This window comes from Eucalyptus grandis, chromosome 3, assembly GCF_016545825.1.
Source record: "Eucalyptus grandis isolate ANBG69807.140 chromosome 3, ASM1654582v1, whole genome shotgun sequence".
NCBI lineage: Eukaryota > Viridiplantae > Streptophyta > Magnoliopsida > Myrtales > Myrtaceae > Eucalyptus > Eucalyptus grandis.
In genome coordinates this window covers 70,453,014-70,475,095 of record NC_052614.1, presented here as the reverse complement: position 1 = coordinate 70,475,095, position 22,082 = coordinate 70,453,014, and the positions used below count along the sequence as shown (strand labels likewise).

The 22,082-nt window shown below is 41.5% G+C and overlaps 1 protein-coding gene and 1 pseudogene across 2 annotated transcripts; both read left to right on the top strand.

The window, feature by feature from the left end:
- The first annotated feature begins 8,232 nt into the window (after positions 1-8,232).
- LOC120291171 (cytochrome P450 CYP749A22-like) lies at positions 8,233-11,056 on the top strand. Of its 2 annotated transcripts, none has more exons than XM_039308199.1 (5): positions 8,233-8,821; positions 8,899-9,125; positions 9,203-9,435; positions 9,813-10,188; positions 10,296-11,056. In XM_039308199.1, exons 1-5 carry the CDS (start codon positions 8,551-8,553, stop codon positions 10,728-10,730), a joined length of 1,542 nt encoding a protein of 513 aa, XP_039164133.1. In that variant the 5' UTR covers positions 8,233-8,550; the 3' UTR covers positions 10,731-11,056. The 2 variants fall into 2 exon arrangements, with proteins under 2 accessions (XP_039164133.1, XP_039164132.1); XM_039308198.1 differs by having other exon boundaries at positions 8,238-8,821; positions 9,810-10,188.
- A 6,220-nt stretch (positions 11,057-17,276) lies between these two features.
- On the top strand, positions 17,277-19,882 carry LOC108957000 (annotated as a pseudogene).
- The last annotated feature ends 2,200 nt before the right edge of the window (positions 19,883-22,082 follow it).

Sequence of the window (22,082 nt, the reverse complement as noted above, 5' to 3'; positions counted from 1 at the left end):
CAGTTTCTTGATGCCCTAGCTACCTTGTCTTCAATGTTACAAATAGCTGGAGGCTTGGACATTGAACCATTAAGAATTGAAATCTTTAGGCGCCCAGCTTATTGCATGATGATTGAAGAAGAACCGGACGGACAGCCTTGGTATCATGACATCTCGAAGTATTTGCAGAATGGTGAATTTCCCGAAGGAAGTGAAGCAGCAGATAGAAAGCATTTAATAAAGTTAGCATCGAAATTCTTCGCAAAGTGGAGATGTCATCTACAAAAGGTCCTTCGACTCGACATTGTTAAGGTGTGTCGACGCTAAAGAAGCCGACCGTTTGATGAAGGAGATACATGAAGGGGAGTGTGGCCCCCATATGAACGGACACTTCTTGGTAAGAAAAATCATGCGACTCGGTTATTATTGGCTAACCATGGAGTCCGACTGCATTCAGCACGTACGACGGTGTCACCAGTGCCAGATTTATGGGGATAGGATAAATGCCCCTCCAAATGAACTTCACCAAATGTCTCAACCCTGGCCCTTTTCAATGTGGGGAATTGACGTGATTGGGCCCATTAACCCCAAAGCTTCAAATGGGCATCGATTTATCCTGGTGGCGATAGACTATTTTACCAAGTGGATCGAGGCCAATTCATATGTTAATGTTACTGCCAAGAATGTGGCGAAGTTCATTCGTCGCGACATTGTCGCTCGCTACGGGGTGCCGGAGGCGATCATTACCGACAATGGCACTAATTTGAATAACAAAGTCGTAGATGGATTGTTTAGTGAGTTTCGAATTAAGCATTTGAACTCGTCACCGTATCGTCCTCAGATGAATGGAGCAAAGTGGAGGCGGTGAACAAGAACATAAAGAAAATCCTATCGAAGCGCCGAGAATTATCGTGATTGGCACGATAGACTCCCTTACGCATTAATGGCGTATCGAACTTCTATCCGCACCTCCACAGGGGCAACTCCTTTTTCACTCGTGTATGGGATGGAGGCAGTCTTACCTGTTGAAGTTGAGGTCCCTTCTCTAAGGGTCCTTTCCCAATCTGTGCTCGATGAGACTGAGTGGACGCAACAGAGGCATGAACAGTTAAACTTGATTGATGAGAAGAGATTGCAAGCTGTGTGTCATGGCCAATGCTATCAGAGACGAGTTGCAAAAGCCTTCAATCGAAGGGTGCGTCCTAGATACTTTGAAGTCAATGACCTGGTGCTGAGGAAAGTGCTTCCGATTATACCAGACCCTCGTGGAAAATTCACCCCGAACTATGAAGGGCCGTATGTCATTAAAAAGATTCTGCCTGGTGGTGCTATGATTTTAGTTGAAATGGATGGCAAGTGAATTGCCTAGACCCGTAAACTCAGATGCAGTCAAGAAATACTTTCCATGATTGAAATCAAGGTCGAAGAACCACTTCATGCGCAATCGAGTCACATGGCATCATGCATAGCATCATAGATATCATACATATATCACATACACGCATATCTATTTGTGTTTCAGGCACCTTACCGTTCGATGAGGAAAATGGCGGAGGGAAAAGTCGATTCAAAAGACCCATCAAGTCTCCGCACAAATGGTTGAATATCTCTTTTTCTTAAATGAGAGGTGAAACCAAAAAAAAAAAAAAAAAATTGAAAACAAAAAAATTCTTCATTTTTTTTTTTTTTTTTTTTAGCATCATTTTTATCTCAAAATTGTTTTCTGGCTTTGTGGGTATTTCATTTAAAACCAAATTTTCCTTATGGAGATTGATCTATTCAGATGATCTCGATAGAGTGAGATTGAGACGTTAACCATGCTAAACAAGAAGTGCTTAGGATGAAGAAAGGCAAGCCCATTTCCAAACACGTCCTTCAAACACTTTTGAGAGTTGAGTGTCCTTCAAACACTTTTGAGAGTTGAGTGAAAAACGACATTCTCTTAGAACGAATGATTCATTCGCATTGAGCGCAAAGATCGAAATGATAAAGGCGTTTCCTTCATCAATCCCAAGCGTTGCACTAATCTCTTCCTACCCCTTTGGGCAAGAAAAAAAGATGATCCTTCAAAGTACCCCTATCAAGAACGACCCTACATTGGGGCAATATAGGAGGTTACGGTCGTGTTGTAAAACAAAAGGTTGAGAAAGATTCTATTACTTTCACTTACATCAATCTTCTTGTGGTAGCTTCAAAGGAATTCTCATCAGAGCTTGACTCATCCCAAGGTGAAGAAGAGCATTTCATTCTCTACCCAAACACTGATACCCATTGCTATAACCAATTTGGGCCTGATTATTCATTTCTGAATCCCGAGCGGTGATCATCTCCCTTCACTGGGGCAAGGCATAAGAATCGACCAAATATAATTGACAATCACGGGAAAATGTGAAAAGCGTCTCAAAAGTCATAAGCTACCAAAGTTCAAAGAGCAAAAAGCTCGACAAACTAGGGGGCATGAAAAAGCAAAGTGTGCCTAGTAAAAGCAAGGCCAATGCCCGTCAATAAAAAGAGCCAAAAGGCCGCATCTTATGTGAAAGAAAAATTATCAAAATCCAAGTGCTTGCGAAAAAAAAGTCATCGCAAATGACAAAGGAAATTAGAGGAAAGAGCAAAGCTCTCATGCAGAAATGATCAGTGAATGAACTCTCGAGATGTGCTGTGTTTCAAGAGCCAAAGTGACCCGGTCACGATGCCATGATGATCACTGACTCTTAAAGACCCTCTTGAAATTTTAAGCCTTTCAAGCCTTTCCCGAGCCAACATTATAACCCTTTTCCGAAGTCTCTTCTGATTGGGATGGTTTGAGTGAAAATGAGAATGCCACAAAGAGGCTACTGCTTGAAGGAGTGGAAGTAATTCTATCTTGTCTCATCTTCCAAGCTCTCGACTTGTAAAGCCGATGAAGATAGTGACAAATGTTCCTTTGTTGGCCTCAAAGCAATAATTTCTTTGTGTAAGCCTTAACCGAGCCTATATTGTGGTCCTTTCAAAAGACCGTTTTGATCGATTAGATTGTGCTCATTGCGAATGTTTCTAGAAGCCTTCGACGTAGGTTATGTGAGATACCTTCAACAACCAATTATCTCCCACATGAATGGATGGGATCAAGTAGCCATTTTATTGAGGGTGCGTGAGAAACCCTTTCTGACTAAGAAGCTTTAGTTTGGCATGCTTAATGAAAATTTTTCTCGAGTCGTAGCCGTTCTGATAAGAACTTGTCTCCTAGAGAATTTGATGATTAATGATATATCCATGAGCAAGATGACAATTTTGCGTCACATGAGGTTGACGAACATCGAATGTTTTCTAAAGCAGGCGGACTTAGCTTGATTATTCTGTTCAACTATTGTTGCAATTTGCCAATACATCTCTTGATGACGTCTCTAATGACATTTGCTTAAGTTGAGTTTGACAGGATTCATCAGTGAAGCCATGCAGTTTTCTAAGGGGTTAGCGAGTGCTTCCCTAAAAACCAAAGGTTTATGGTCAACCTTAAACCATGTCATTTCCAAGATTGGTGGGTTCATCCGTAAACCACGCTTGTCCGCCTCCTAGTCGAAACCCGTTCGTACATGGTGAGACTATCATACTCGGTCAAAACTCGTTTCTACACGATGAGACTTTAGTCTTCATCACTTCTTATGACCCGGAGAACTTTGTATCCTGGAGTCTTCATCACTTCTTATGACCCGGAGAGCCTTGTATCCTGGAGTCTTCCTCACTTCTTATGACCCGGAGAGCTTTGTATCCTGGAGTCTTCATCACTTCTTATGACCCGGAGAGCCTTGTATCCTGGAGTCTTCCTCACTTCTTATGACCCGGAGAGCTTTGTATCCCTGGAGTCTTCATCATTTCTTATGACCCGGGAGAGCCTTGTATCCTGGAGTCTTCCTCACTTCTTATGACCCGGAGAGCTTTGTATCCACGGAGTCTTCCTCACTTCTTATGACCGGAGAGCCTTGTATCGGAGTCTTCCTCACTTCTTATGACCCGGAGAGCTTTGTATCCCGGAGTCTTCCTCACTTCTTATGACCCGGAGAGCTTTGTATCCCGGAGTCTTCATCACTTCTTATGACCCGGAGAGCCTTGTATCACGGAGTCTTCCTCACTTCTTATGACCCGGAGAGCTTTGTATCCCGGAGTCTTCATCATTTCTTATGACCCGGAGAGCCTTGTATCCTGGAGTCTTCCTCACTTCTTATGACCCGGAGAGCTTTGTATCCTGGAGTCTTCCTCACTTCTTATGACCCGGAGAGCCTTGTATCCTGGAGTCTTCATCACTTCTTATGACCGGAGAGCTTTGTATCCCGGAGTCTTCATCATTTCTTATGACCCGGAGAGCCTTGTATCCTGGAGTCTTCCTCACTTCTTATGACCCGGAGAGCCTTGTATCCTGGAGTCTTCCTCACTTCTTATGACCCGAAGAGCCTTGTATCCTGGAGTCTTCATCACTTCTTATGACCCGGAGAGCCTTGTATCCTGGAGTCTTCCTCACTTCTTATGACCCGGAGAGCCTTGTATCCTGGAGTCTTCCTCACTTCTTATGACCCGGAGATCCTTGTATCCTGGAGTCTTCCTCACTTCTTATGACCCGGAGAGCCTTGTATCCTGGAGTCTTCATTACTTTTTATGATTCGGTGGGCTTCTGCAGCCCGAAGTTTTTCTTCACCTTATTGACAAGACGCATTTTCATAATTATGAGTCCTTTTCTTCGACCTAATATGTGCATATGCACCTAGGGTCTTTCTATCGCCAAAAATAATTTAGGTGTCGTCTGTCTTTGATTGCAACCTCTTTGAGGCTACATTCAAAGAGGGGCAGCTGTTGACACCTAGTTTTTTTATCTTTCAAATAGTATAAAAAATCAAATCAAATAAAAAAATCAAAATCAAATAAAAAAATTTAGCTATTAATTTCGTAAAAAAAAAAAAAGAGAAAAGAGTTGTGAGGTCCGGGTCGGGCCGGATCCGGCCTTGGCCCGACCCGGCCCCTTTTTCCTTTTACTTTTTCCCGCATGGGCCTAAGCCCAACCCTCCCATTTACTTTTCTTTTTCTTTTCTTCCCCTTCGCACAGCTGACCCAACCCTCTCTTTCCCTCGGCCCGGCCCACCTCCTTGTCTTCTCCCTCGCCCGCCACCGCACGGGGAACCAGCGAAGAGAAGGTAGCTGTCCGCTTGGGTAACCGGCGAAGCCGAAGCGCTGTGGCGGGAGAGGCGAGAGGAGACAGCATCATTTCGCCGGCGGGTCGGCGGGTTGGGGAGCAGATTCGGACGCACGCGGAGCTGATTCGCGGGCACACGAAGAGAAGCGGGGGGATCCGCACGAGAATAAGGGGAGAAACAGGAGAAAATCAAAAAAAAAAAAAAAAAAAAAAAAAGAGAAGAGAACCGGAGGGAGAGGCACAAACAGAGAGCGAGAGAGGAGAGCGAGCTCGGGCGGAAGAAGACTCGCCGTCGCCGTTCGCGCCGTTCTTGCCGCCACCACCCGCCGCCGCCGGAACGCTGACCTCGAGCCCGAAGCCGCGACGCCGTCCGTGCCGTTGTCGCTGCCCAGAGCCGCGACGCCGCCAGAAGCCAGCCTCAACCCGACGCCGCCGCAGGCTTCAGCCTCAACCCGACGCCGTCCAAAAGGCGAGCCGCCGACCCCGCGCTCGTTGCCGCACCTTCGCGCCGTTGTTGCTGAAGCGCCGAACGTCTACCAGCACCGTCGGTAGCAGCTCGAGGACCGCCGCGTCTCCGCCCCCGCTTTGCCGCGCCTCCACTGCGAGAATCCGCGAGCCCTGCAGTAGCTCGCCATCGCCCGCCGCGTCTCCGCTGTCACTCGCCGCGCCGCCGCCGCCGTCAAGTCCGTCGCTGCCGTCATCAGCGCCGCCAAGGAGCCGTAGGGCTTCGGCCACGAACCGGGTCGCACGGATCGGGCGCGGGTCGCAAAACGGGTAGGTTTTCTTTTTTTTTCTTTTTAAAGCAATTTTGGGCTTGTTTTGGACTTGGTTTATTTTTGCTTGCGGGCTTAAGGATTTTAGAGATTGTGGGTTTAGGGAGTTGTGGGCTTCATTTTCTAAAATAAAAAGATTCGACTAGATTAGGCCCGCCGGTTGGGCCCAATCCGAACCGAAGAAAGGCCCGACCAAGGCTAGTCGGGCGGTTCGCCCGGCCCCCCATTTGGACCGAACCCGGGTCCGGTCCCCGACCGGACCCGATCCGCGTTGACCGGGTCGGGTCGAACCGAACCCGACCCGGTTCACCTTTTAAATTAAATTTAATTTAAAATTTTAAAAATATTTTCTTTAAAAAAAAAAAAAAATCTAAAAAAATTTCGAAAATCCAGAAAAATATATTTAAAAATTAGAAATTAGTTATTTTTCTTTTTAAAAAAAAAATTAATTAAAAATTAAAAATTAAAAATTTAAAAAAAAAAAAAATTAAAAAAAAAAATTTAAAACAATTTCGAAAATTAAAAAAAAAAAAAAAAAAAAAAAAAAAAAATTTCGAAAATCCAAAAATGATGGGGTTTGATTAGGACTTGCCATGTATTGCCATTTTAGCGTTATTAGACCTTTATGTGCTCGTATATTGATTATGTTAAATGTTTAATTTGCATATCTAATTATGTTTGATTGCACGTGTTTAATTTTATGGCAATTAGGATTTTGATAGTTATGATTATTACTTTAATGATCGCGCACCCGCATGATCACCTCGTATGTTAGTGGACAATTATAAAATTAATCCAAACTGTCTCGACAAAAATCATTTTGTTAAAATGAACAAGATTAGGTACCGAAAGGGCACCAATTGATTAATTAGTGTAATCAAGTCCCCGAACCTAGATTCTCTGGTTGCGTAGGAAGTGAGGTATACTCCCATACCTCACTTGGTTTCTAGCCGACCCCAATAGGCTAGTGGCGACTCCTTTTGTGCAAAATTTCTTAAAAATATCCCAACGTCACGCGGGGTATGGGCTTGGGAGAGCCCGCGCATAATCATGGGCCTTAGGCCCATCCTTTAGGCAATACCCCTAAACCTGCTCCCTCCCCCCGAGGGTAGGTCGCGACACGTAGCTAACCTCAAGCTTCAGCACAACCCTGAAATCTGAGGAGAAGTTGTGCACGTCTTCAGACCAGACCGGTTCTCGGAAGGCATCCTTAAAGCTACTAACAACAACTCAATCGCGTTCCTTCCTTTTGGTTTCGGGCCTCGAATGGGCGTGGGAATGAACTTCGTGATGAACGAGGTGAAAATCGTCCTTTCGATGATTCTGTAGCGCTACTCTTTCAAACTGTCTCCTGGGTACATCCACAGTCCAGTTGAAATCGTCACGACTCGCCCTCTGCACGGACTTCAAGTTGTATTTCATCCCCCGTAGATTGTTAATCAGCATTATTGTCCCAGTTAATGCTGAGATAACAACGTACAGAGACTACTTTTAATGCCTTCGTGAGCTTGTGGGTTCTAGTTTCATGAAAAACCTATTGAAGTTCTATTTTAATTCAAAGATGTGTTCTAGGTCACAATTGGGTCGGATTGACCTACGTTTAACTTAACGGATTAGACGAGCTGTGTTTTGGATTAGGTACGTATTCATTAGATGTCCGTTCCAAGTTTCTTGTAATATAATTATCTAATGGACCGCGTACAATTGACCAATTTATGTTTTGATCATGATGGATCTAACGAGCGGTTGAGTCATTCATCAAGTCCTATCAGATTCGTGGTTCGATCCCCCCTAAGGTACCCTCCTGATTTGACCAACTATGCGGCAGCTAGGCTACCTTTATATGGGTGTGGTGATAAAGCAACGGAAACAGAAGGCCAAATTTGTTTTTGGATCTGCCATTAAAGATTGTGTGGGTTAGGACTTTTCGAACTAAGCAAGAAAAAGATGAAAGCGAGTGATACATGGTCTTGGTGTTTCCTCGTCACGTCCGATGTCATCCCCGTGCTCACGATTGTGTCCTTTATACGTTGGCCCTTGAATTTTTCATCGATCTATGTCGCGTCTTGTAAGCGAGATTATTTGCTAAGAAACAGTTCCGGTGTCGAGAAGACGACTAAGACAGCTTGTGTCATGTAACGCTGGTCAAATGAAAATCGAATCGAGACCCGTGTCTCTAATTGAAAAGTTCGACAAATTCTCTATTCATCGAATTCTCAGTAAGGTTTGGCTTTGGAAATGGCTTTTCGACAGATTGCGCACATTCGAGGCGCCATCCTGTCGTGGGCTTGGAGGAGAACCGGGTGCATGAAATACTTGTTCATCACGATTTGGATTGATTTTAATAATTTCAGATCGGCAAGGAAGTCACGGATGACGTTAATCAGTTCGTCCCTATCGTACGTTTCCTCTGAAATGGAGCCAAAATGTCAAAGGTGGACCGACAGAACTTTCCCGACATTTTCCCAACAAAGGTTGTTTAATCTTGATCGTGGCGCCGGCCGGCTTATAGAATCCTCCGAAAGACACAATAAATACCTAAATGAATCGAACCTTTTCAATTCATAAGAGAAACCCAGTATCATAATTTTCGCTGTTTTCATTTTCTTGATCGTTTGATCCCCTTATTATACCATGCAATCGGTCATCTTCCTGAGCTCTCTGTTTCTTTTTCTTCTCTGGTCTCTTGCCAAGCTCTTGCACAAGCTATGGTGGAATCCGCTCAGGATACAGAGGATGATGGCCCAACAGGGGATCTCTGGCCCTCCTTACAGGTTCCTCCATGGAAGCACCAAGGAAACAATCAAGATGAAGATGGAAATCAGGAACACGCCCATGAACAATCTCTCTCACGACATATTCCCTAAGATTCATCCTCAAGTCAACACATGGATAGACACATACGGTAATTACCGGAATACTAAACTTAAGTTTCATTAGTGTCATGACGCTCTGATATTGAACTTTTGTGCAACTTTGTAGGGAGGAATTACCTGAATTGGCACGGACCTCAAGCTCAACTGGTCATCACAGAGCCAGATCTTATTAAGGAGGTGCTGCTTAACAGAGAGAAAACATACCCAAAAACAGGAACTAAAGACTTTGCCAAGAAGCTTCTAGGAGATGGGCTCGTGAGTACAGTCGATGGCAAGAAATGGGCGAACCAGCGTAAACTCGCCAATCACGCTTTCCATGGGGAAAGTTTGAAGGTAGTTGAACTCAATCGAAAAAGAGAATTGTATGATTTGAGGTTTTACTAATTATTTTGGGGGGATTGAAATTGCAGAATATGGCACCGGCAATGGTGGAGAGTGTTCACACTATGCTAGGAAAATGGAAGAATCAAGAAGGGAAAGAGATCGAGGTGTTCGGAGAGTTTAAGTTATTGACATCCGAAGTGATTTCAAGAACTGCTTTCGGGAGCAGCTATGTTGAGGGGAGGAACATTTTTCAGATGTTGACAGGATTGGTTACGTTAACATCCAAAAATGCTTTCAATATAAGGTTCCCGGGAATAAGGTATCGCACATTTTTTCTAGGAAAATTTTATTTTGACCATTTTTATGATGAAGAAGCTAGAAAGTAAAGTGATTATCACTTTTAGAACGAACTTTAGACATCTGAACTTGATTATTCTGACAAGTTTTCCAGGTGAGTAAATGCATTCGAAGGAGGCACACCGTTTTTGGATAACCATTCTTTATCACTAAAATTACTGATGTGAGATCACACTTAGCAAGCTGCTAATTTCTGACGATGGTCGGGCAACAGTTTTGTTCATTGTGCAAATGCAAACTTCAAGCCTCAAAAGACTTAGGACATTTCACGTCTCAGAACCAGAGTTTTAATTAGGCCTAACTAATTATGGAATTTGTTCTGAATCCTGCTGGCAGAAAGCTTTGGAAGACAGCGGATGAAGTCGAAGCAGAGAAACTTGAGAAAGGCATACGCAATTCCATCTTACAGATGATCAAGAGAAGAGAGAAGAAGGTGATGGCCGGTGAAGAAGATGGCTTTGGGGATGATTTCCTAGGACAACTTGTGAAGGCTTTGCACGATACGGACAAGAGCAAAAAATTCACAGTAGATAATTTGGTGGATGAGTGTAAGACATTCTACATAGCCGGACAAGAAACTGTCAACTCAATGATGACATGGATGTTATTCCTCCTAGCGATTAATCCAGAATGGCAAGAGGAAGCAAGAAGGGAGGTTCTCAATGTATTTGGGAATAAAGACCCTGATTCCGATGGACTAGGAAAGCTTAAGAAGGTATAGAAAACAACTCAAGTCTTGGTCCCGGTCAACCTTTTTTGATTCACTCGAATTGTAGGTTAGACATGATGACTAACTAAACATTTTCCCTTTTTCATGTGCAGATTAGCATGATCATGAACGAAACTCTGCGTTTGTACCCCCCTGTAGTCGGCTTGACTCGAAAAGTTGGCAAGAAACTGAGGTTAGGGAGGCTTGTTCTTCCTGCTAATAGTCAGATCTTTATACCGACCCTTAAGCTTCACCATGACCCTGAAATCTGGGGGGAAGATGTGCATGAATTCAAGCCGGAGCGATTCTCAGAAGGCATAGCTAAGGCTACCAACAACAATGCGGTCGTGTTCATCCCCTTCGGCTTCGGACCTCGATCTTGCGTCGGGATGAGCTTCGTGGCGGCAGAAGCGAAAATCCTCCTTTCGATGATCCTCCAGCGCTACACCTTCAAGCTGTCCCCGGCGTATATCCACTGCCCAGGTCAGCTCGCGACAACCCGCCCTCAACATGGACTTCAAATCAGGTTTCATCCTCTACAGCAGTAGTTCATCACCGCATGATGTTCAGTCGCCAATGTGCATGGATGCCTCCATGGATCCATGCAACAATGGCCTGTGAATTCTTGGTTCCAGAGGTATGTGATATTTGTAGGTATCAAGTTGTCTTTCTTTTAATTTCAGAAGCACTATTCCTATTGTGCAGTGTATTCGATTTGCCAAGACTCTTCACGGTGTACAATCTTGTGTTCTAGTTCTCGTAAGTAGTTTTTTTATTTTTTAGGCACGTACCTCATATGTGTGCATGGTCATGTATAGTGGAACTTAATAATGATTTACCATATTTCTTACCGAATAAATGCAACATTCTGGAAGTACAGCTAATGCGTATACTGGACTAAGGCAAAGAATGAATGTCTAATGATCGATGTTTGGATGACAAGAATTATCAAAATCAGTCGACTTATTTGACCTAATCTACAAATCATATAAACCAAGTTCATTTCAAGTTTCAACTGTTGATCACTTTGGGCTCAATGATGAAACCGCGTAATTAATGGTTAAGATGATATCAATATACCTGATATATAGACTATGACAGCGTTTGCAGCTAGTCCCTCGTTCACCTCCATCGTCTCTGGTCCCGAGCTCCATCCATTCGCTGCACGACCATTCATTGAAATGCTTGGAGGTTTCTACTCTTTCTGGGCGAAACGAGCATCCATTCGCTATACCCACCATCGACCTCTGGTTTCCTAGTATTTGAAACTTGTTTCTGGTTGGGGCTCTGTACTGTCTGACAGCTCTCAATGGTTGAATTTCCACCAGCAGCACCGTGGTCGGAGGTGCATCCGGTCGAACCATCCTCCCTCGCTTGAATCTCCGGCCAATGATCCTTCCTACGTCCCACAGCCCCACAATTGAACGGGGACTCAACACCTGCACAAGGCTGCTGAAAACTCTGCACAGGTCATCTTTACTTCGAAAACGAACCTCAAAAGGAATGCCCAAAATCGATGCGCACTCCATTAATCGACAGCAGCTTCTGGGTTTGTGAAGTCTTTTCAAATAAATTGCCATTCGATCCTTCGTGTCAAGCATTTCCACGGCTTCTCCTGGCGGCGGATATTTTAAATGAGGAAAATCACTAATTTTTTGAGATACTTTGTGTTATATCTCTTTTTCCAAAAGCACAAAAAAATTCGAACCTTTTATGAACCCACATTGCAATTTTCAAGAAATGTCGAATAATAAACATCTTAAGATTATATCTATATTAAACCATTCACTGCCATCTTGTCATGAACAAATTCTAGTTGAACTCACCAAATAAAGCTAGGTGTGTTTGGGAACACTTCCCCAATGCCCCTTGGGCCTCCAAAGCCTGTTGGCTAAATGCAAGAACCACATAATTGTATTTCCAAAGGCCCCAACCTAAGGCAGATCCGAATGTACTATGGAATTTTGGTATTCTTGAAATACATAGCTTGAATTTAATAATTATTTTATTCCGCTTTTGGACAGTTTATTTTCCCCACGGTTTGCACAGAGGGGTTAGATGGAGGTGGGTAAGCTCTATGTTTAAATAAGTCTCGAATGTAAACTCAAAGCAAAAAGTTGAGTTCCAGAAATAATAATATTAATAATAAAAAAGGACTTCTTGCTAACAAGAAAAGCCCAAAAAGGAGATTTGCACAAATCTAAGTTTCCTGTTCAGCATTGAAGTCAAACATGATATTAGACTTTGATCATGAAAAAGAGGACGAAGAAGTTAATATTGGAGTCGGAGTTGCAGGAGGAAACGAATATTCTTTCCTGATCTACATGGGAGGGACTTTCAAGATTTGGAAAGTCCACTGTGGACTTGAAGACCATACATTTGACCATACATAGAGAAGCAGGCACGCTATTAGAGATTTCTTGAAGAACTGCTGCTTTTGTGTGAGGGCTTGTTGTGGTTGTTGATGTACAGAGGACTTCATCGTGGGGTTTCAAAATTCACTACATCCGGATGCTAGTATTGAAGCCAACTAAATTTTTGTGGTAAGAATGTATATATAATTCATTCGTGAGATTGATAAATTATTTAACAAAAAATTGTGGGGCTAAACACCGCTTGAGTTATTGGGTGTAATTAGGACGTGGAAACACTGAAAATGTTAAGTTATTTGAGTATGATTATAATCTCTTTTGTATCATTCGATATATAATGAAATTCATTGCTACTCTAATCATGTATCAAATATTTTTTTTCATCTATTTTATTATTCGATTGCTTGCTTTTGTGGATTATTTGAGTTGAAGTGAATCGATAATGACGGAAGAAGGAAAAGTGAGAATATACAAAATTGATGGAAATGATTTTGATTTCTAAAAGATATAGATTGAGGATTATCTCTACCAAATAAAATTGCACTTGCCTCTATTGGGGAGAAGCTAGAGACGATGAAGCAATCTGATTAGGAATTGCTAGATAAACAAGCTTTGGGCATTATTCGGCTGACGTTGGCCTGTAACATTGCGTTCAACACCATGAAAGAGAATACCATCACGAGTTTAATGAAATCATTGTCGATATGTATGAAAAGCCCTTTGTGATCAATAAGGTCTATTTGATACAATGTCTTTTTAACTTGAAGATGAGTGAAGATGCGTAGTTGCACATTATATTAATGAATTCAATGTGATTATTAGTTAATTCAATTAAGTTAAGATTGACTTTGAAAATGAGGTATGTGTTTTGATCCTATTATCTTCATTACTTGATAGTTAGAATATCACTGTTATTGCTATTTGTAATACTTATGGGTCAACAAGCTTAACATTTCATGAGGTTCGAGATTTAATTCTAAGTATGGACATCTGTAGAAAAAAATCTGGTGAACTTGTATCTACTATTTTAGTAGGTGAAAATAGATGAAGAATTGATTCACATGTTAGCAGGAGTAGTATAAACATGAACATATGTAGTCAGTCTAGGACTGATAGTGATGTATGTTAGAGTTGTGGTAAGAGGGAGAATCTTAAAAGGAATTGCCTTAAGCTAAAAAATGAAAAGTATAAGGGAATCATAATTGAGTCTATAGATAATTTTGGAGCTATAACTGATGGTAATTGGGGTAGTAGTGATTATGTATTGTCCATCATTAATGATTCATCGTTCGATTGATATATAATGGATTCTGGTTGTTTTGTTCATGCTATGTCAAATAGAAACTAGTTTACTAATTATCAATGCATGAATAATAGTAAAGTTCAATTAGGGAACAACGCAAAGTCAATATTATAGGTGTTGATGATGTTAACATTAGAATGCATGATGGTATGTGAGGACGTTGACTTGATGAGGCATATACTTCGAAATATGGAGTTCTAAAAGTTATTTGAGATGCTTTGATAATAATGAGATGAATCAAATATGGCGGCCTATATGAACTTTGAGGTGAGACAATGACAAATTTTGTTGTTGAAAAGTTGAAAGCATTTGTTTGAAAGTCTAAATTGTGGCATAGGCATTTGGGGCACATTGGCGAGAGAAGGTTGAAGATTTTAAGTGAAAGAAATTTGTTATATGGTTATGTTGCTAATGAATTGAATGTATGCAAGTGCTGTGATATAGATCAATGACAAAAAGTGTAATTCAGTATGGTTGTCAAAGAAACCACAAAAATAGTAGAGTCAATTCATTTAAATATTTTGCAAATTGTCGCAATTTCCTTCAAGAGAAAATGCCAATGCTAATAGTTGTCAATGACTATTTGTGGAAGCTTTTGGTGTCTATGTTTGGGCACAAGTTTGATACTATTGTCAGGATTAGGCAGTTGATAGCTTTAATCGAAAATGAAATTAGTAAAATGATTGAACATGTGTAGACTTACACTAACATGGAGTTTTGCTTAAAACTGTTAAACAAATTTTGTATGAAATAAAGCATAATAAAACACCGCATTAGTGCTAGTGAACCACAACATGTTGCAAAATTGATGAGCAGAATAATACTAGAGATAATGCATAAAATGCTCTCTAGTGCTAGTATGATTAAGAGATTCCTAGCAGATGTACTTAGTACGACGAGCTACTTGATGAATAGATTTACATCAATTGTAATTGGATGTCTGACTCCCAAAGAAGTATGGTTAGGTAACGTTGTCAATTATTCTATTTTTAAGATATTTGGTTGCCCATGTTATGCTTGAGTGAGCGATGGTACGGTGGATGAGGAGGTAAGAAAGTGCATGTTCCTAGATTATGCACAAGGTGAGCGAGGCTATCGATTGTGGTGTCAAAAATTAGATTAACCTATTATCAGTAGAGAAGTTACATTTGATGAGTCTTCAATACTTCTAGCTAGGACTAATTATAATAGTTTTTATACGGAATTGAGATGGAGTTGCAACCATAAACTCCTAAGGTAGCGGATACTAGCAAAGTAATCAATATAAGATGCTTATAGCGAGGTGGACCATATAGAGCCAATGGTTGTTCTAACTACTAATATTAACAAGGTATGTATTTGGTCTCCCAATAGGTATGGAGGCAATAATGTTTTGCTTTATTCATGGTTGAGGATGTTGAGTTGAAAAATCCTTGCGAAGTAGTTAAGTGTGTGTGTGGAGTTGGTGTTCTAACGGGATCCTCAATTATAGCGAAATTCAAGTGAGGCTTGAACTTAGAAAATATTTGTGGCATTTGAGCCCATTGGGGGTTGTAGGAGAGTAGCAGCAGAGTTAGATTTTTTAAACAAATAATTGTAACTTGACCCAAATATCAAGCCAAAGTGGAGATTATTGAAATATGTCTTGAGTTTAAACCTGAAGCAAAAATTTGAATTTTAGAAATAATAATATTAATAATGAAAAAGGACTTTGTGCTTGTGCAAAATTTGCTACCAAGTAAAGCCGAAAAGGGGAGATATACACAAATCTAAGTTTCCTGTTTAGTGTTGGAGTCAAACGTGATATTAGACTTTGACCATAAGAAACTAAGAAGTTAAGATTGGAGTCCAAGTTACAAGAGGAAACAAGTATTCTTTCTTAATCCACATGGGAGTCACTTTCAAGAATTGGAAAGTCCATTGTGGACCTAAAGACCCTATATTCAGCCATCCGTGGAGAAGAAGGCACGTTGTCAGAGATTTCTTGAAGCGCCGTCCCTTTTGTGTGAGTGCTTGTTGCAGCTATGATGTATAGAAGACTTCATTGTGAGGTTTCAAAATTCAAATAATTACATATGGGTGCTAGTGTTGAAACCAATTAAATTCTTGTGATAAGCATTTATGTATAATTCTTTTGTAGAGCTTCTTTAGCAAGGAATTATAGGGCTAAACGTGTAAGTTATTAAATGTAATCAAGACTTGAGAAACACTAACAATGTTTGAATTACTTGAGTGTGATTGTAATATTAGTTATGTCGCTTAATTTATATTGGAATTTGTTGTTGCTCTCTTTGTGGACATAAGTTATTACGATCGAACAACTTAAATCTAATATTTGATCTTAATTTCTTATTCATATCTATTTTATTATTATTTGATCATTTGCTTTTCTAAGACGTCACCTGGAGGTCGCGCTACCTCAGCAACCGACGCCAGGGGGTTGTATGACCTAGGCAACAAGGCTTGAGGTTGCGAGACCTTAGGCCGCCTTGCCTTGGGTCATGTGACCTTAGGCAAGTGTCACGGCCCGAAAGTTAGCATGTCCAAGAGGTTTCCATGGCATGGGCGTGACACGTGATGAACCTCGACCTATGTTCCCAAGATGTAAAGTATTCTCCTAGGGGCGGGTGATACTGTATTTGTACGCATACGATATACATGCAAGTAGCTGGTAGTTGGCTATAAATGCCGGTGGTTGGTAGATGAGGAGGTGCAATCTCCACCGTTAGATCTAAGAGAGATCTACGGCTGGGGTTTGCCTTATACTTGTATATAAAGGGGTGTCCTCCCTCATTGTATTCTCATCCACAACATATATGAAAATCCAGAGCTTCTCTCCCATCAAGTGTTTCTCTCTCTAGAAGTTCGTTGTGAGTCGAGTGTGAAAGGTTGCTTAGGGGTAAAACCTTAAGGCCGCACGGGTGAATCGAGAGTTGATCGAGAGTTGATTGATCGGCCCGTGACACAAGACTGTTGGTAGCCAAATCTAGCTCGCAAGCGGTTGGCTTGCACCAAATCTAACTCGCCAATGGCAAATGTTTGAGATTTTTTACTCTAAAACAAATTGGCAAAAATCCTTCACAATGCATAGTTTTCTTTTCTAATTGCCATTTACATTAAAATTGCTTTACAATTTATTTTTCAATTACATTTTGCTAAATATTATTTGCATTTGAAAAAAAAAAAAAAAAAAAACCTTTTACCTAATCTCCTTCGCATTTCTCCAGAAGTTTTCCCCCGAAGTGTTTCTATAATAGCATCAGGTAGAGCCTCTTTGTAGCTTAAATAAGCATGACACATATTTGTGTGTATATAATGGATATCATGGATGGATAAGTCCCACCTGAAATGAAGATCAGGACAAAGCACTTTTGTCCGCCATCAAGCGCAGAAGATTCCAACGATACAAAGACAAATGCAAAATCAATAAATAATTTGAAAATAAAGAAGCAATCAAGAAACTTCGAACTCGAGGCTGAGGGAGGAGTTCAGGAGTTTCGTTGATTTCACTAACCCAGAAGCTGGTTTCACTCTCCTCTTGTTGTCCATCGTCCTTTTAGAGCCCAACTCGATTCTCTGGGAGACGCCATGATCGTGCTCTGGACCTCTCTGTTTCTACTTCTCTTCTCAGCTCTCGCCATCGCTCTCCACAAGCTATGGTGGACCCCGTATCGCATCCAGAGGACGATGGCCTCACAAGGAATCAGAGGCCCTCGTTACAAGCTCTTCTATGGAAACACCCGGGAGATCCTCCAGTTCAAGAATGAAACTTCGAGCAGAACCTTGAACCTTTCTCACGACATCTTCCCTCGCGTCCAGCCTCACATCTCCACTTGGACTGGAACATACGGTGAGGTCGCGAAAATTCGTGTAACATTCGTCGTCTCGGAATTCCAATCTGTTTAATTTTACGTGGTTTCTGATCTGTGGGTGTTGTAGGGGCAAATTACCTGAGCTGGTATGGTCTTCTGCCTCGGCTGATTGTGACAGAGCCTGAGCTGATCAAAGAGGTGTTGAACAATAAAGACAAGGCCTTTCCGAAACCTGAAATGGATGAGTTTGTCAAGAAGCTTTTGGGCGACGGGCTTGTGACGGCGGAAGGCGAGAAATGGGTGAAGCAGCGTAAGTTGGCGAATTATGCTTTCCATGGGGATAGCTTGAAGGTACAATTTGCATGTTCACCTAGGAAATGTTATCCGATGTTGTCTTTGATCACCATAGATGGAAAAGTAGAGATATGAATGAACACAATGAATGACTGAGTATTTGGAAACACGATGTTGCTTGAAAATTGTTGGCCCATACTGAAGAATTTAATTGATTTCATCAAATGTGTGCAAATGCAGGGTATGCTTCCAGCAATGGTAGATAGCGTCCACATGATGCTGGACAGATGGAAAAATCTACACGGCGATGAGATCGAGGTGTACCAAGAATTTACAATATTGACTTCAGAAATAATTTCCAGAACTGCATTCGGGAGCAGCTATGTGGAAGGAAGAAATATCTTCGAGATGTTAAGGAAGTTGACCTTGATTGCGTCCAGAAACACTTTCAGAATAAGGTTTCCAGGAATCAGGTACTCTCTCTTCTTTCTATTTTTCAGTTTAATTGGTCTGATAAGCCAATTAGTTGGTTGTTAGCAGAATGTCAAACCAAAAGTATACAGAACTTGTCCGACAATATACTTAGGCATTAGAATTTCTGTTCATTCTGGTGAACCGAGTTGATATGAGGGGGTTTTGGTTACGTTTTTCAGTAAATTGTGGAAGACCAACGATGAACTTGAGTCCGAAAAGCTTGAGAATGGAATACGTGATGCCATGTTAGAGATAATTAGGAAAAGAGAAGAGAAGGTGAAAGCCGGAGAATTGGATGATTTGGGGAATGATTTTCTGGGACTGCTTGTGAAGGCTTCTCACAGTGATGATGAGAGTCGAAGAATTACAATTACTGATCTTGTTGACGAGTGCAAGACCTTCTACATTGCTGGGTACGATACCTCAAATACCATGCTTACATGGACTGTCTTCCTCCTGGCGATTCACCCAGAATGGCAAGATGAAGCAAGAAAGGAAGTGCTCAACGTGTTCGGCAATCAGGATCCGGATCCTGATGGTATTGCAAAACTGAAAACTGTAATTTCTACTCATCTCATTTAGTTCTAAAATGTTCATTTATTGTTGTCATTTCTGCATGGCGAAATGATTTACATATTATGTGCTCTCTTTTCTCTGTAGATGCGAATGATCATAAACGAGTCTCTGCGATTATATCCTCCAGTTGTTGGTCTCATTAGGAAAGTTGCTACAAAAACTAGGCTTGGAAAGCTTGTTCTTCCTGCCAACATGGGCCTATACATCCCGAATTTGAAGCTTCACCACAACCCTCAAATCTGGGGTGACGATGCACAGCTTTTCAAGCCGGAGAGATTCTCTGAAGGGGTTGCTAAAGCCAGCAACAACAATTTGGCGGCATTCTTCCCTTTTGGCTTGGGACCTCGAACTTGTGTGGGTTTCAATTTCGCAACTGCGGAAGCGAAGATTGCTCTTTCGATGATTCTGCAGCGCTATACTTTCTCTCTCTCCCTGCATACGTCCACTCACCTACTCAACTTCTCACGACCAGCCCACAACATGGACTTCAGGTGATATTTCATGCACTGTAGTGTGGTGATTTATGTGCTCGCAGCAAGTTTGTACATTCAGAATCAGAAGACAGTTGAACTTGTCATTGGCTAGCATATGCAGTCATGTATTTTGGTGCATCCAGGTTTTTCTGCCCCGCAGTCATCACTGTGAATAACTAGGTTCCGAATGCTGAAATAAGATTGCATGCCAAAAGATAAAAAAAAAAAAGCAACAGATAATTGGTCGCAAACTGTGTACAACAGAATAACGTTATACATAGAGTTATCAATTTGCAAATCTGTTTTAGATAGTGATGTTCAAGGCCTTTGCTGGGTATTTGTATACGACCCGTTTTATTTACTTCTTAATTTAATAAACCGATTTCATTAAAGTGAGTTTTAGTACTTTTAAGGTTATTCTATTAGAGTTCTACGCTAGCACTAGCATTATTGTTGCCAAATTTGAGGATAGTCTGTACGCCTTCTTGTTTGACTCGTTATATTTATACTAAAGAATACGTGGTTAGTCTTATCACGTGGCATTGTGACAGAGTCTTACGGTCTTACCTAATAATTGTCCTAAATTAAGAGTTTACTTGCTAAACATTGCGGATGATGCGCGGAATACAGAAAGTACTTTCATTTTTATTTTATTTTTTACATAAAGCTGTAAGATATTTGAATAATTTATGGAACACCCGGCATAAGTGCAAAATGGAGTTAGCTAAAGCCTTTCCAAATTCCAAACATTCATTATTCAAGAGAAGTAATGGACCCAGCAATATGAATTTTCCCAAGCAATAAACCACTCTATATAACGTCATCACCAACAACAAAAGCTAACCCCCTTTTGTCCCTTTGCTGAGACTTAAGTTGCTATAATGGACCCAGCAATATGAAGTAATGCTTTAACACCTTACGAGACGATCCGATTTTCATGAATCGGTGGTTCGAGAGTGGCTAATTATTTAATTGATGTATAAAAAGAAGTCTAGGTCTAGATGGAACCTCGTACACATTAGGGATGCATAAAATTACAAAAGATGCACCATTCATATGAGAATTTAACAAATCTTCTCTCATCTGGATTCTTGTGTCACAGCCTTGGGTTGCCGTGATTAAAGGACTTGTTGGATGGATGAAGACTACCCAAGATAGCCTAGGGTTTTCCCCTTGAGTTTCTGGAATGTTTTTAGGGATGGGCGAGATGGTAATTGCGTTGAGCTCTAGAATTCTCTAGGCATAAATGCCGATAGTTGGTAGGTTGAGATACGATCTTGTCCACTAGATCGAAAATCTATCAACGGTTATAACGGGAGGGCCTCTAGTATAAGAAGGGTGCTCCCCACTCATTGTATTCATCCAAATATTCAATGATAGAGTTTTGTTTTTTTAAGAAATTCTCTCTCTAGAACTTCTTTATGATTTGGATAAGAGAGTGAGCAAGAATTTCTTTACGATTTGGATAAGTGAGTGAGCAAGGTCCATTATTATATATCTCATCATAAATTAATATTTATCACTTGTCGCTAGGAAACGTGAGGCCCAAATTAACCCACCAACTGGAGAAAAAAATTCAAATTGCTCTTTTTCTTCGATCTCTTGATTGAAAAATATGGACAAACCCCTCTACAAAAATAATAACGCAATTATTTCCTAACTCAATTTCAACTTTCCTAATTCGACAAAGCTTAGATTGATAATATTTCCTATTTTTATGATAGCCTACATGCATGACACGTCGAGTCCATAGTTTTTGGTGAGTTTCCTGGCATCTTCGTCCACGCCGACTCCAACAAAAGTGTACTTCACGTTGGCGAGGAACACAAACAGTCACGTGGGAATGTACATCGCGTGAAGGGGTTGGAAGATGAGGCACTTACGACTGATGCAGAGCTGGAGGATGGCAACTCGAGGATTGTCACTGGGCTCGGAGTTTGGGCACCACTAGGTATCGAGGCTGACAATTAGCCGACTGAGCCTACGATGGTGAAAGCGCTCAATCTTCTGAATCCAACGGCTAATGACGTTAGGCTGGTCAGCGTCCCATGTTAAGTGATTGCCTACGTTGAGTTAAATTAGGAAATATTATCAAATGTCAAGTCAGGAAAGTCGAATTAGGGAAGAAGAAAATCTGAATTAGGAAAGTTAGAATTAGGAAATATTCGCATTATTATATTGTTAAACTGTTACTATTTCATCGGGAGTAAGTCAAAAGGTTTTGCTATTATTTGCTTGGAAGAGCGAACGCAGCATTCTCCATCCTTATTCATTTGTTCTGCTCGGCGCCCCTTCGATGGACTTCTGTGTCCTGTTCTGGATTTTGTTTCTTGCCTCCGATTCCTCCCATGATCTCTCCTCATCCTCGTCTTCCTTCATCGCAGAGGTCTGACTTTGGGGGTTTCAAGCCGAGTCGAAAGCGATGCCAAGAGATTTGTGATTTCCTGGAGCAAGCTCCCGTTCATGGCGAGAGTGGAAGTGAAGAGAATTGTTGTTCTGTTGGCCCTCGCCGACCCTCGCATGAGCTTGTTCCCCGACCATGCCGACCATGCCGACCATGCGAGACACTTGGTGTCACTGCCGCCCGGACAAAAGATCTACCGCCGTCCACTGAGTA

Excerpts from the sequence above, each read along its gene's own strand:
- LOC120291171 (XM_039308198.1), top strand. The coding sequence starts at position 8,551 with ATGCAATCGGTCATCTTCCTGAGCTCTCTGTTTCTTTTTCTTCTCTGG. Across the intron at positions 9,126-9,202 it reads TCCATGGGGAAAGTTTGAAG|AATATGGCACCGGCAATGGT; the intron begins GTAGTTGAACTC and ends TTGAAATTGCAG. Across the intron at positions 10,189-10,295 it reads GACTAGGAAAGCTTAAGAAG|ATTAGCATGATCATGAACGA; the intron begins GTATAGAAAACA and ends TTTCATGTGCAG.